General features: G+C 42.8%; 2 protein-coding genes across 3 annotated transcripts in view; one reads left to right on the top strand and one right to left on the bottom strand.

The window, feature by feature from the left end:
* col5a3b (collagen, type V, alpha 3b) overlaps positions 1-7,761 on the bottom strand; it is a 16,477-nt gene extending 8,716 nt beyond the window's left edge. Inside the window, exon 1 of the mRNA XM_053615241.1 lies at positions 6,621-7,761. Within this exon, the coding sequence (XP_053471216.1) occupies positions 6,621-6,726 (106 nt within the window). The 5' untranslated portion in view covers positions 6,727-7,761. The remainder of the gene's footprint in view (positions 1-6,620) is intronic.
* Positions 7,762-7,958: 197 nt separating this feature from the next.
* Positions 7,959-12,500, top strand: part of rdh8b (retinol dehydrogenase 8b) — a 9,893-nt gene continuing 5,351 nt past the window's right edge. The window contains exons 1-2 of one of the 2 annotated variants that reach the window (XM_053616341.1): positions 7,959-8,206; positions 10,303-10,369. The gene's annotated coding sequence lies outside the window, so the exon portion shown is untranslated. Of the gene's footprint in view, positions 8,207-10,004; positions 10,370-12,500 lie in introns of those variants that run through there. The other variant, XM_053616342.1, reaches the window with a different exon arrangement.

A 12,500-nucleotide genomic window follows, 5' to 3' on the forward strand; every position in this document is an offset into this window, starting at 1 on the left:
GTGTGAGATTTAATCCGCTTTAAACTTTTATTCAGTTCAAGTTTCAGTAAACAGAGCATGAAGTAGCTGGTCCATGATTAATACGATATGATTTCATCTCCTCTGATGGATATATGATTGATTTGTGGATGATGATGAAAAGTATCAGCGTTAAGGACAAATCATCACACTGCTAGCCTGTTACACTATTTACACATCAGTTTGAAATATATATCAATAATGTTTTACACACCAGCTGGCTGCCCTTTTCTGATAATAATCGATTTATTTATGATTGCTGCATTGATCCATTTTGACCTTTTAAATTGATGCATCGATTTAAATCATCCGAGCGTTACAGCCCTAGTCCATGACTGCAGTGGAATATAGGATCCATTTGAAATCATCTCGTGGAAGAACAATTAAAAAAGCCCAAAACTTTATCATTTTCTCCTGCAACAGCGTCTTGAGACCCGGATTGGTGTGAAAATGGACTTAGCAACCCTTGTCGTACATCTCATATGTGTTTAACCATCATTAAATCCACACCTGACACCTAACTCCTGACACCTGACACCTGACTCCTGACTCCTGACACCTGACACCTGACTCCTGACTCCTGACACCTGACTCCTGACTCCTGACACCTGACTCCTGACACCTGACACCTGACTCCTGACTCCTGACACCTGACTCCTGACACCTGACTCCTGACTCCTGACACCTGACACCTGACTCCTGACTCCTGACTCCTGACACCTGACTCCTGACTCCTAACACCTGACTCCTGACTCCTGACTCCTGACTCCTGACACCTGACTCCTGACTCCTGACACCTGACTCCTGACTCCTGACACCTGACAAACTCACTGAGGTCTTCTCCTACTAATCAGGATTCAACTCAATTTAATTCAGTTTTATTTCTATAGAGCATATACAATGGACATTGTCACAAAGCAACTTTACAGAAATATATAAATTCAAGATAAAAATATTACATTCATATATTTATCCCGAATTGTCACGTAATCCATGTAATGGAGGTTAGGACGGATGCAAGTGCAGATAAGAGCTTTTAATAAAGAGAGGCAGGCAGACAGATCCAAATCATTAGACAGTAGCGTGGTTAAATAACAGGCACTCGGTCAGGCGATCTGTAAACAGGCATGGACAGGGCAAGGCAAGAATCGAGAACGAGAAACAAGAAACAAGATCAAAGACCATGAATCAAAACGAGGAACAGGGTACAAACACCTGGTACGGTGAGAACGCTCAATACTTCGCAAAGTCATTGTGTTCAAACAGTCTCTCTATACCGTGGAGTGAGTGTGTGAGATTGGATGCAGGTTTGCGTGATTAGAATGAATGTGAGTGTTCTGGGAATTGCAGTCCATGGAGGCCATGTTTGTAGGCCGCAGTGCAGGATGGGAAATGTAGTCACTGGTTTGCGGTGATATGACTCTAATGACAGCCAGAGGTGACGGTGGTGAGGAAAAACTCCCTGAGACGATATGAGGAAGGACGCTGTTGAAAAACCTTTAACCTCAGAAATATGAGGTTTAGACCCTCACCTGTTTTCCTCGTTTCTGATTATATTTATATATAGATATGATCCTTGTTTAAATTCAGTCCGTACAGGACGTCACAGAGTTTTTTGTGATTGTTGCGGCCAAAAACGTGCGATTCTGCTGCGGCTTTGTTTTCTCAGAATTTGCGACGCAAGTTGTGGAGTTTTTTTGTGCTTTTTTTTGTGGAAAACTACTTGAATTGGCGAAGCTGCAATTTTCTCAGTGGTGTTTGTTGGTAAAAGAGACCTTTAAGCTGTACTCATGTTCGACGCACCTGAATGGAAGACTGCTTTGGCTGAAAGCATGTTGTGATGACGTCACATGACGCGTCTCGGCCCGAATCTGCTGTAATTTTAAAGCTCCTCGGAGTGTCACGTAGTTGGCTTTATTTTGTGTTTATTTCTGAGACCAAAAAACCGTGGAGGGACTGTCACCTCATCTGCTGATGTTCTGACCCCCAATCAGCGCTTGGATTAGAATTCATGGATTTGTCCGGAATTTTCCCCCAAAGAGCAAATTCCCACTGAGCTGCTGAGATGTTCCAGCATGACACAAACTCACAAACTCAGGGATGCCAACCTGAATGTCTTTATCGAGGTTTATCGAGGTTTATCGAGGTTTATCGAGGACACACACTGATATTTAATGAACATCACCCTGAGAAACTTAACACCTTCAGAATTAGGCTTTAGTGCTGTCCCTAATGTAAAATACATCATGTGGGTTTGATTTCAGATAAAAACAGACCAGCAACAAACCTCTCAAATAAATAAATAAATAAATAAACAGGGTGGGTGATGCCCCACACATCTACCAGTATTTGATTTCCTGAAAGAAGATTCATGACCGCTGGTTTAAGGCTCTAACATGTCCAGGCGATGTTCTCAGTCAGCTTACAGTGAGGAATTCAGGACTGAACTAGCACTATAATATTACAACTTTATCATTCCTACACACACACACACACACACACACACACACACACACACAAACACACACACAAAGCTAGTACACAGTTATATCATTAGCATTATGCTTTAGATTAAATGGAATATTCAGGAAGCCATGACACGTTCCTGTATGGCTTTATCATATTAATGTCTTCCTGAATAATGTGTGTAATTTTGCTGTCATGGCTGCTACAACGCCCCCCCACCCCGCCCCCCATTCCCCTCCCCCGTGTGTCTTCTGCAGGAGCTCCATTTCTGCTTTGAGACATGAACGTGTTGAGACAGAACCTCGCTGGTATGTTCTGATTTTCCATATCACACACTGAATGCCATGGTTAAAGGTCACCATAGATCTCCCTGCACAGAGCCATGTGCTTATTCCTCACTGTTTCCACACATCGAGGTTTCTAATTAAACCACACACACACATACACACACAAATAAATAAATAAATACAATCTCCAAGACCTTTTAACAACAGTTCTGTAAAGGACCTTTTTCAAACAAGAACCTTCCAGGCGCCAGAATGGAGCCTTGGAACCATGTAGGAACTGGTGTGGAATCTTGGAACCTTTTAGAAGCCAATTTGTTCCCTTGGAACCATCTAGGATTCAGTTTGGAACTTTCTAGAGCCAGTTTGACCACGCAAATGATCTAGGAGTCAGTTCAGAACATTCCAGGAGTCTGGTTGGAACTTTGTCACAATCTAGGAGCCAGTTTGGAACCTTTTAGAAGCCTGTATGGAATTTGCAACATTCTAGGAGACACTTTGGAACCTTGGAGTTTCTTTTAAAGCAGTTTGGAATCTTGGAAACTTCTAGACAGCAGTTTCAAATCTTGGAAATTTTCCTGAGCCAGTTTGGATCCTTGGAACGTCTACAAACCGACCTGGGACCTTAAAACCTTCTAAAGCCATTTCTGTCCGGTTTGAGCCAAGCTCTTACTGAAAATGCTCAATGTTTTATCACTTTAATACTGTCCTGGGTTCTCAGAAAGCCCCAGTTATAAGAGCGGATTAAAGCATCTGTGGTAGAGCAGGATACACACCAATTACAGTGCTCACAGTTAGCTATCCATCCAACTCTAAAAGTATTGGCACTCTACCTATCCAATTCTACAGTACTGGCACCCTATCTGTCTCTTTCTTTCTTAAAACTTCACATTTCTTTCAGATTTCACACTGATAAAGATTTTAAACTTTGTCAAGCCAACATCAAAGTCTGTTGTGTGAACTTTACCTATCTAGTTTCTTTAATACATTTTTCACTACAGTAGCATTTATACTCCATTATCTCTCTAATGGTTTCCATTAAATTACTGAAGGTTATTATTAGGGGTTTTCTGGTTTCTGTGGTTAGATGATTACACCATCGTTTATTATCATAGATAAACCATCAGAACCATCTGGAACACATTCAGGCCATTACAGAGAAACCTGTTGTTTTTTTCCAGAAGGGTTTTAATGTAATTGTTGTTTTAAGTGTTTAATAATAACATGGAGGATCTGCACAGTGGTGGAGAGTGTTTAACGTTGGAGCATGTGCAAGGTTCCGAGTTCACTGGGGTGGAGTTAAAGTGGTCAGACCGAGGCTCCTGCATCTGTTTATAGACTGGTGAGGAGAACGAGGGAATGAAGAACACCTGTAGCTCTTCTATAGAGTTCACACAGAACATTCCAGAAAGATCTCGGTCAGGAAGCACATGAACTCAGAGGTGTGTGTGTGTGTGTGTGTGTGTGTGTGTGTGTGTGTGTGTGTGTGATTAGCTGATACTCTTGTGATGAAGTCATCTAGTTCTGTTTTACATAGTGTGTGAACACCAGTCTGTCTGACATCAGTGTGTCTTTTGGTCAATCTGTCTGTGTCTCTGTCTGTCTCTGTCTGTCTCTGTATGTCGGTCAGTCTGTGTCTGTCTATCTGTCGGTTAGACTGACATTCAGTCTAGTTACCTGTCTGTCTGTCTGTCTGTCGACATTATTTGGGGGGGCATGGTGGCTTAATGGTTAGCACACTTGCCTCATACCTCCGGGGTTGAGGGTCCGAATCCTGTCTCTGCCCAGAGTTTGCATGTTCTCTCCGTGCCTTGGGGGTTTCCTCCGGTACCCCAGTTTCCTCTCCCAGTCCAAAGACATGCATTGTAGGCTGATTGGCATCTCTAAATTATCAGTAGTGTGTGAATGTGTGTGTGAATGTGTGTGTGATGGGTTGGGCCCAATCCAGGATGTCCCCCTCCTTGTGTCCTGAGATCCCTGGGAGAGGCTCCAGGCTCCCTGTGACCCTGGATTGATGTCCACCTTGAACGTCTGTCTATTTGTCACTCATTCAGTCTGAATATCTCAGCTATAACATGATGGTAGATTCATTCAAATTTGATTACACACACACACACGCACACACACACACACACACACACACGCACACACACACACACACACAGTTTTGAAGCAGTGACCATACAGTGACCACTACACACTTAATGGAATACTTTATGATATTATTATATTATCAGGCTGATATTATTATTTTGGTAAACAATGAATGAATCATAGACGCTGGGAGGGGCTTTATCACATCCTATTACACTATTTCAGATTGGAGTATTAGAGAGAGAGCTTAAAGACACACAGTGAGTGTACAGTGATGGACACACCGCTGCAGCAACAAGCCTGAACCCGCATGAGACTCCACACATCCTGCAGCTGTATATATATATGTGTGTGTGTGTGTGTGTGTGTGTGTGTGTGTGTGTTTGTGTGTGTGTGTGTATCTACATATATTTCCACATGTAGCTACACACCACAGGTTTAAATACTTTGGCAACTTTACAACAACAATAATGTTTTGTTTTAACAACTTAACAATAACTAATAAATGCATCGAAACTAATAAATCCATGGAAAACACACACACACACACACACACACACACACACACACACACACACTACAGCTCTCAGCACGGAAAGGCCTGAACCTTTTTGCCATTATTCATGCATGTTGTGTTGGTTTCAGAATTTGGAGGAGCATTAAGAAGTTGAAGCCACACCCCTGGCCACACCCACTTCATATCTACCACAAACCTGAAAGCTATGACTTCATACACACATTACTGCAATCATTAGCCGCAGCTACAGCTAAAAATACTAACATTATTTATTTATATAATAAAAATGAACATTACTCATATTAGCAGTTCCCACCCTGATGGCTCTGTAACCAATCAGATCACCGTTCCCACCCCCGAGGATGTGTAACAAATCAGGTATGAGTCCCCCCCCCCCCCGTAACTATTCACACCACAGTTCCTGACCCCAATTCTAGCTAACAGAACGACTGAACATCCTCTAGAAGATATAAGGATATAAAGATATAAGGATTTTGTGTAGAATTCAGTAAACAGTATAAATTAAAATGTCCTGGATCATGTTTACAACACACAAACCCAACACAGGGACACACATGTATGCTATTCATTACCATAATTACAACCTCATTCACATCACCTCGACCTCTCACTAAAGGTTTCTCTTAATGTTATCCAGCGGAACCTAAACTGAACGTCTGCTGTAATACTGGAATTGGTGGAACACCACTATGACTAACTAGCCAACAGGACACGCCCTCTTTTCCACATTAACCAATCAGATCACAGTGCCAGTCCTCGCTGTCTCTGTAACCAAATACAAAATATACAAATATATATATATTTAGACTTCAATTGCTGTAAAAGGTGTGTGTGTGTGTGTGTGTGTGTGTGTAGTGGGGTTTTTATAAGCAATAAAGTGTTATAATGGGGTGTAATGGGATGTCAGAGATTATAAACGACAATAATAAGATTATAATGGGTTCTAATATGTTATAACGGGTTCTAATGGATTATAATAAGTTCTAATGGGTTATAATAAGTTCTAAAAGATTATAATGGGTTCTAATGGATTATAATAAGTTCCAATGGGTTATAATAAGTTCTAAAAGATTATAATGGGTTCTAATGGATTATAATGGGTTCTAATGGGTTGCAATAAGTTCTAAAATATTATAATGGGTTCTAATGGATTCTAATGGATTATAATAAGTTCTAATGGGTTGCAATAAGTTATTATATGTTATAAGGGTTCACAGTACCTGCGTGCGTGGAGGTGGACATGTGCAGGAGCAGCAGGAGAAAGAAGAAGTGCACTGTGTCGGAGAGTCTGTCCATCTCTCTCTCCGCTCTCAGGAGAAGAACCATTAGCGGCAGACGAGTGGAAGAGTGAAGTGGAGATGAAAGGAGAGGAGACAGACGACAGGAATCCTGTAAAAATCCCTCAGTGCAGAGCAGAGCTATCCTTCACGTCCTGCATCTCCCTCTCTCTCTGACTTTCTCCTCCTCTTTCCACACTTTCCCTCTCTCTCACACACACTGTCTCTCTCTCTCTCTCACACACACACGCACTTTCCCTCTCTCTCACACACAGTCTCTCTCTCTCTCACACACACACACACGCACTTTCCCTCTCTCTCACACACACAGTCTCTCTCTCTCTCACACACACACACACGCACTTTCCCTCTCTCTCACACACACAGTCTCTCTCTCTCTCACACACACACACACGCACTTTCCCTCTCTCTCACACACACAGTCTCTCTCTCTCTCACACACACACACACGCACTTTCCCTCTCTCTCACACACACAGTCTCTCTCTCTCTCTCTCACACACACACGCACTTTCCCTCTCTCTCACACACACAGTCTCTCTCTCTCTCACACACACACACACGCACTTTCCCTCTCTCTCACACACAGTCTCTCTCTCTCTCACACACACACACACGCACTTTCCCTCTCTCTCACACACACAGTCTCTCTCTCTCTCACACACACACACACGCACTTTCCCTCTCTCTCACACACACTGTCTCTCTCTCGCTCTCTCACACACACATACTGTCTCTCTCTCTCACACACACACACACACACTGTCTCTCTCTCTCACACACACACACTGTCTCTCTCTCTCTCTCTCTCTCTCTCACACACACACACACACACACACACACTCTCTCTCTCTCTCTCTCTCTCTCTCTCACACACACACACACACACACACACACACACACACACTGTCTCTCTCTCTCTCTCTCTCTCTCTCTCTCTCTCTCTCTCTCACACACACACACACACACATACACACACACACACTGTCTCTCTCCCCCCTCCCTGCATCCCGTCCTGTTGGCATGTGTACAGAATTAAAAGAATTTTTTTCTGCCAATTACTTACATATTGTGCCTAAAACACACACACACACACACACACACACACACACACACACACACACTATTGTTTTCATGTGTGTTTCTGTAATATAATGTGTTCCTCATGCGTGCCTGTAAGGGAACATGCAGGAACAGTATGGACATTTAATAAAATTCTATATTCTGGGTTCTTTGTTCTTCTGGTCTAAGAAGTGAAATGGTGTGTGTGTGTGTGTGTGTGTGTGTGTGTGTGTTATCTCTCCTGCTGTTCATGTGATGACAGTCGGAAGGTCGATAAAACAGAGTATTTACTGCAAAGTGCACACAGACGTGCAGGTAAACACGACGTCACTGAAATGCCAGGTTAAAGCAGGGTCAGTGAAAATCAGGACTGGAGGCTAATGCGGATAACTACTGAAACTACACGTCTAAACCCACGCTTTAATTCTGACTGCTTACAGTTTTCAGGTTTTTATTATTATTATTATCATTATTATTATTATTATTATTATTATTATTATTATTATTTTATTATTATGCTGTTTGTAGTCTTTGGTCCGAAACTATTTTTGAGTGAAATGAACTTTGTAATGACTATAAAGTATTCTTAACTCGAGTAAAGCTCATATTAAAGGAGTGGGGAGTGTAAATAAATCTGGACACCTGCCAGCCCTGAAGAGGAATAATGTACGGTCCTGGAGGGAAAATAAACACGGCACTTTAACACTTTGACATTTATCTTTTTTTTTCCTGTGGAAAATGTCGTTCTCTCTCCCTTTGGCTGAAAACTGAAAGACATTTTTCAGTGGCTTTCCCTGATAACTCTATTCAGCTGATGTTAGATACAGTGCTGTGAAAAAGTATTTAGTGACAGTAAAAGATTTCTTCTGTGTTTGTGTAGATCTCGTACTGAACTGTTTCAGATATCAAACTAAAATCTAAGATGAAAAATAAAGGCGACCTGAGTAAACACACAGTACAGGTTCTAAATAATGTTATTTATTGGAGCAAGAAAAGTTCTCCAATACTAATTGGGTCTGTGTGAAAATGTATTTGCGCCCGTAGTTACTAATTCCCCAATCTATGACACTGCATTGATAACGGGGTTCAGCTGGACGAGACACAACCAGACCTGATTACTGCAAACCCTGTTCCATCACATCTACATTTAAATAAATGTTTTTCAACAGCATGAAGTTGGTTAAAAGTTCTTATCCAGTAACACACTCTGGCAAAGTTGAAAGAGATTCCAGAAATGATGAGGAAGAAGGTGATTGAAGTACATCAGTCTGGGAAGGGTTACAAAGCTATTTCAGAGGCTCTGGGACTCCAAAGAACCACAGCAAGAGCCGTTATCTCCAAATGGAAAAACTCAGCACAGTGGTGAACCTTCCCAGAAGTGTCTGACCTTCCAAAATTCCTCCAAGAGCACAGCTCCGACTCATCCAGGAAGTCACTAAAGAGCCAAGGACAACATCAAAGGACCTACAGGCCTCTCTTACATCAATAAAGGTCACTGTTCATGACTCCACTATCAGAAAGACACTGGGGGAAAACGGCTCCATGGAAGAGTGGTGAAGTGAAAACCACTGATAACCCAGAAGAACATTAAGACTCGACTGAATTTCACCAAAACACTCCTTGATGATCCTCAAACCTTTTGGGGGAATGTTCTGTGGACTGATGAGTGGAAAGTGGAACTGTTTGGAAGACGGGGTCCCGTTACATCTGGAGTAAACCAAACACCGAATTCCACAAAAAGAACATCATACCTACGGTCAAGCATGGTGGAGGAAGTGTGATGGTGTGGGGATGCTTTACTGCTTCAGGGCCTGGGCAACTTGCAGTACTTGAGGGAAACATGAATTCTGCTCTCTACCAGAAAATCCTAAAGGAGAATGTCCGCTCTTCAGTCCGTAAACTGAAACTCGAGCGAGACTGGATTATGTAGCAAGACAATGATCCAAAGCGTAGGAGTAAATCCTAGTCCTAGAAGTAAGTGAGAGTCTGATCTCCAGTTATCAGAAGAGTTTGGTTGCAGTTATTGCTGCTAAAGGTGGCACAGACAGATTTGAAGTTTATGGGGGCAATTAGTTTTTCACATTAGTGATACGTGTTGGATAACTTTTATTCCTTCAATATAAATAAATAAATAAAAACTGTATTGTGTGTTTACTCAGGTTCACTTTGTTTTATGTTGTATTTTGTTCGAAGATCTAAAACTATTTAGTATGAGATATACACAAAACCAGAAAGAAATCAGGAGGGGGGCAAATACTTTTCCACAGCACTGTGGGTGTGTACGCATGTTAGATATGTGCAGGGGAACACTCGCTGATTGATTTCATTTTAGAAATTTAGGTCGAAATTTGGTGCTTCACTAAAAGATCACTTTATTATATCGGCTTTTATTATCACGATATACGGAAATATCGATATACTGTAACACCTGTAGTGATTTGTTTATATATCACCTCTAGCACAAAAAAAAGACTGAACCTGGATGTGTGTGTGTGTGTGTGTGTGTGTGTGTGTGTGTGTGTACATTGAACATGCTGGAACAGGATTCTGAGCTGCCCACCCAATAAAATATGTACGTTCTGCATTCCAGTGATTATTCTCCGCCTAGAGGTACACACACACACACACACACACACACACACACACACAGGTTTAATGCAGGTTATCAAGCCATAGCGTCCTGTCATTTATCCTCTGCACCTTCAACAAGAAAAGACAGAAGGAACCAAAAGAACAAGTGTTCCAACAAACGTGGGAGACGAGTGTATCGGTCACCATGACGACAGTAAAGCTGACCTCGTTGTGATGGAAGAAGTGTGTTTGGTAACCAGCTTGTACCTGAACACAATTTTCTACCGCAGAGAATTGCCGATTTAAACATGACAAAATAAAATATAATTAAAAAATATAACAAATAATCTGTTAATAAATAAAGCGCATATGATCAGAAAATAAATAAGAGTATTTCTGCTCCTTATGCTCGACGAATCAGCAACAAGCACTGCGGCTAACCCCGCCCCCCGAGTACCATCATCACGAAACTCCTGAAACTTCAGGAGAAGGTGTCAGTATTCAGCTTCCAGGTGTTCATGCAGCTGTGGAATAACATCTACATGGATAGAAGTTTCATAATTCCTAATCAAATAGATTACGACCCACAAATACATGTAGTGACATTCACAAGCAGGTTAGAACTGAATTCACAAATAAATGAAATTTGTGTCTATTTCATTAGGAGTTATGAAACAATTCTTAAACCATAAACATCACAGGATTCACTCAGTATGTGTGTGTGTGTGTGTGTGTTTGAGTGAGTGTGTGTGTGTGAGTGTGAGTGTGTGTGTGTGTGTGTGGTGATTGATGAGGACTCTGTGGTTAAAGTGAGCTGTGGCTGACAGACCCCTAGAGGGAGAGAGAGAGGAGAAAATGAGAAAGTCGAAGATTAAATAAGCAATTACATAAAGAAAGATGAAAAAGAGAGAAATGACTCTCTCTCTCTCTCTCTCTCTCTTTCCGTCACTCTGTCTTTCTCTATTGCTCTCTCTCTCTCTCTCTCTCTCTCTCTCTCTCTCTCTCTCTCTCTCTTTTGCTCTGTCTCTCTCTCTCTATCACTCTCTCTCTCACTGTATGACAAGCATCAATTCTCTTGAATTCCACACATATCCCCAGAAGCTCTGCACAGATGAAAAAGTTTAGGGGTGTGTGTGTGTGTGTGTGTGTGTGTAGGTGGTGTTGCAGGTATGGAAGGTGGTGGAGCTGCAGGTATGGAAGGTGGTGGAGTTGCAGGTATGGAAGGTGGTGGAGATGGTGTTGCAGGTATGGAAGGTGGTGGAGCTGCAGGTATGGAAGGTGGTGGAGCTGCAGGTATGGAAGGTGGTGGAGATGGTGTTGCAGGTATGGAAGGTGGTGGAGCTGCAGGTATGGAAGGTGGTGAAGATGGTGTTGCAGGTATGGAAGGTGGTGGAGCTGCAGGTGTGGAAGGTGGTGGAGATGGTGTTGCAGGTATGGAAGGTGGTGGAGCTGCAGGTATGGAAGGTGGTGGAGTTGCAGGTATGGAAGGTGGTGGAGATGGTGTTGCAGGTATGGAAGGTGGTGAAGATGGTGTTGCAGGTATGGAAGGTGGTGAAGATGGTGTTGCAGGTATGGAAGGTGGTGGAGCTGCAGGTATGGAAGGTGGTGGAGTTGCAGGTATGGAAGGTGGTGGAGATGGTGTTGCAGGTATGGAAGGTGGTGGAGCTGCAGGTATGGAAGGTGGTGGAGTTGCAGGTGTGGAAGGTGGTGGAGATGGTGTTGCAGGTATGGAAGGTGGTGGAGCTGCAGGTATGGAAGGTGGTGGAGTTGCAGGTATGGAAGGTGGTGGAGATGGTGTTGCAGGTATGGAAGGTGGTGGAGCTGCAGGTATGGAAGGTGGTGGAGCTGCAGGTATGGAAGGTGGTGGAGATGGTGTTGCAGGTATGGAAGGTGGTGGAGCTGCAGGTATGGAAGGTGGTGAAGATGGTGTTGCAGGTATGGAAGGTGGTGGAGCTGCAGGTGTGGAAGGTGGTGGAGATGGTGTTGCAGGTATGGAAGGTGGTGGAGCTGCAGGTATGGAAGGTGGTGGAGTTGCAGGTATGGAAGGTGGTGGAGATGGTGTTGCAGGTATGGAAGGTGGTGAAGATGGTGTTGCAGGTATGGAAGGTGGTGAAGATGGTGTTGCAGGTATGGAAGGTGGTGGAGCTGCAGGTATGGAAGGTGGTGGAGT

This window comes from Ictalurus furcatus, chromosome 26 (genome assembly GCF_023375685.1).
Source record: "Ictalurus furcatus strain D&B chromosome 26, Billie_1.0, whole genome shotgun sequence".
Lineage (NCBI taxonomy): Eukaryota > Metazoa > Chordata > Actinopteri > Siluriformes > Ictaluridae > Ictalurus > Ictalurus furcatus.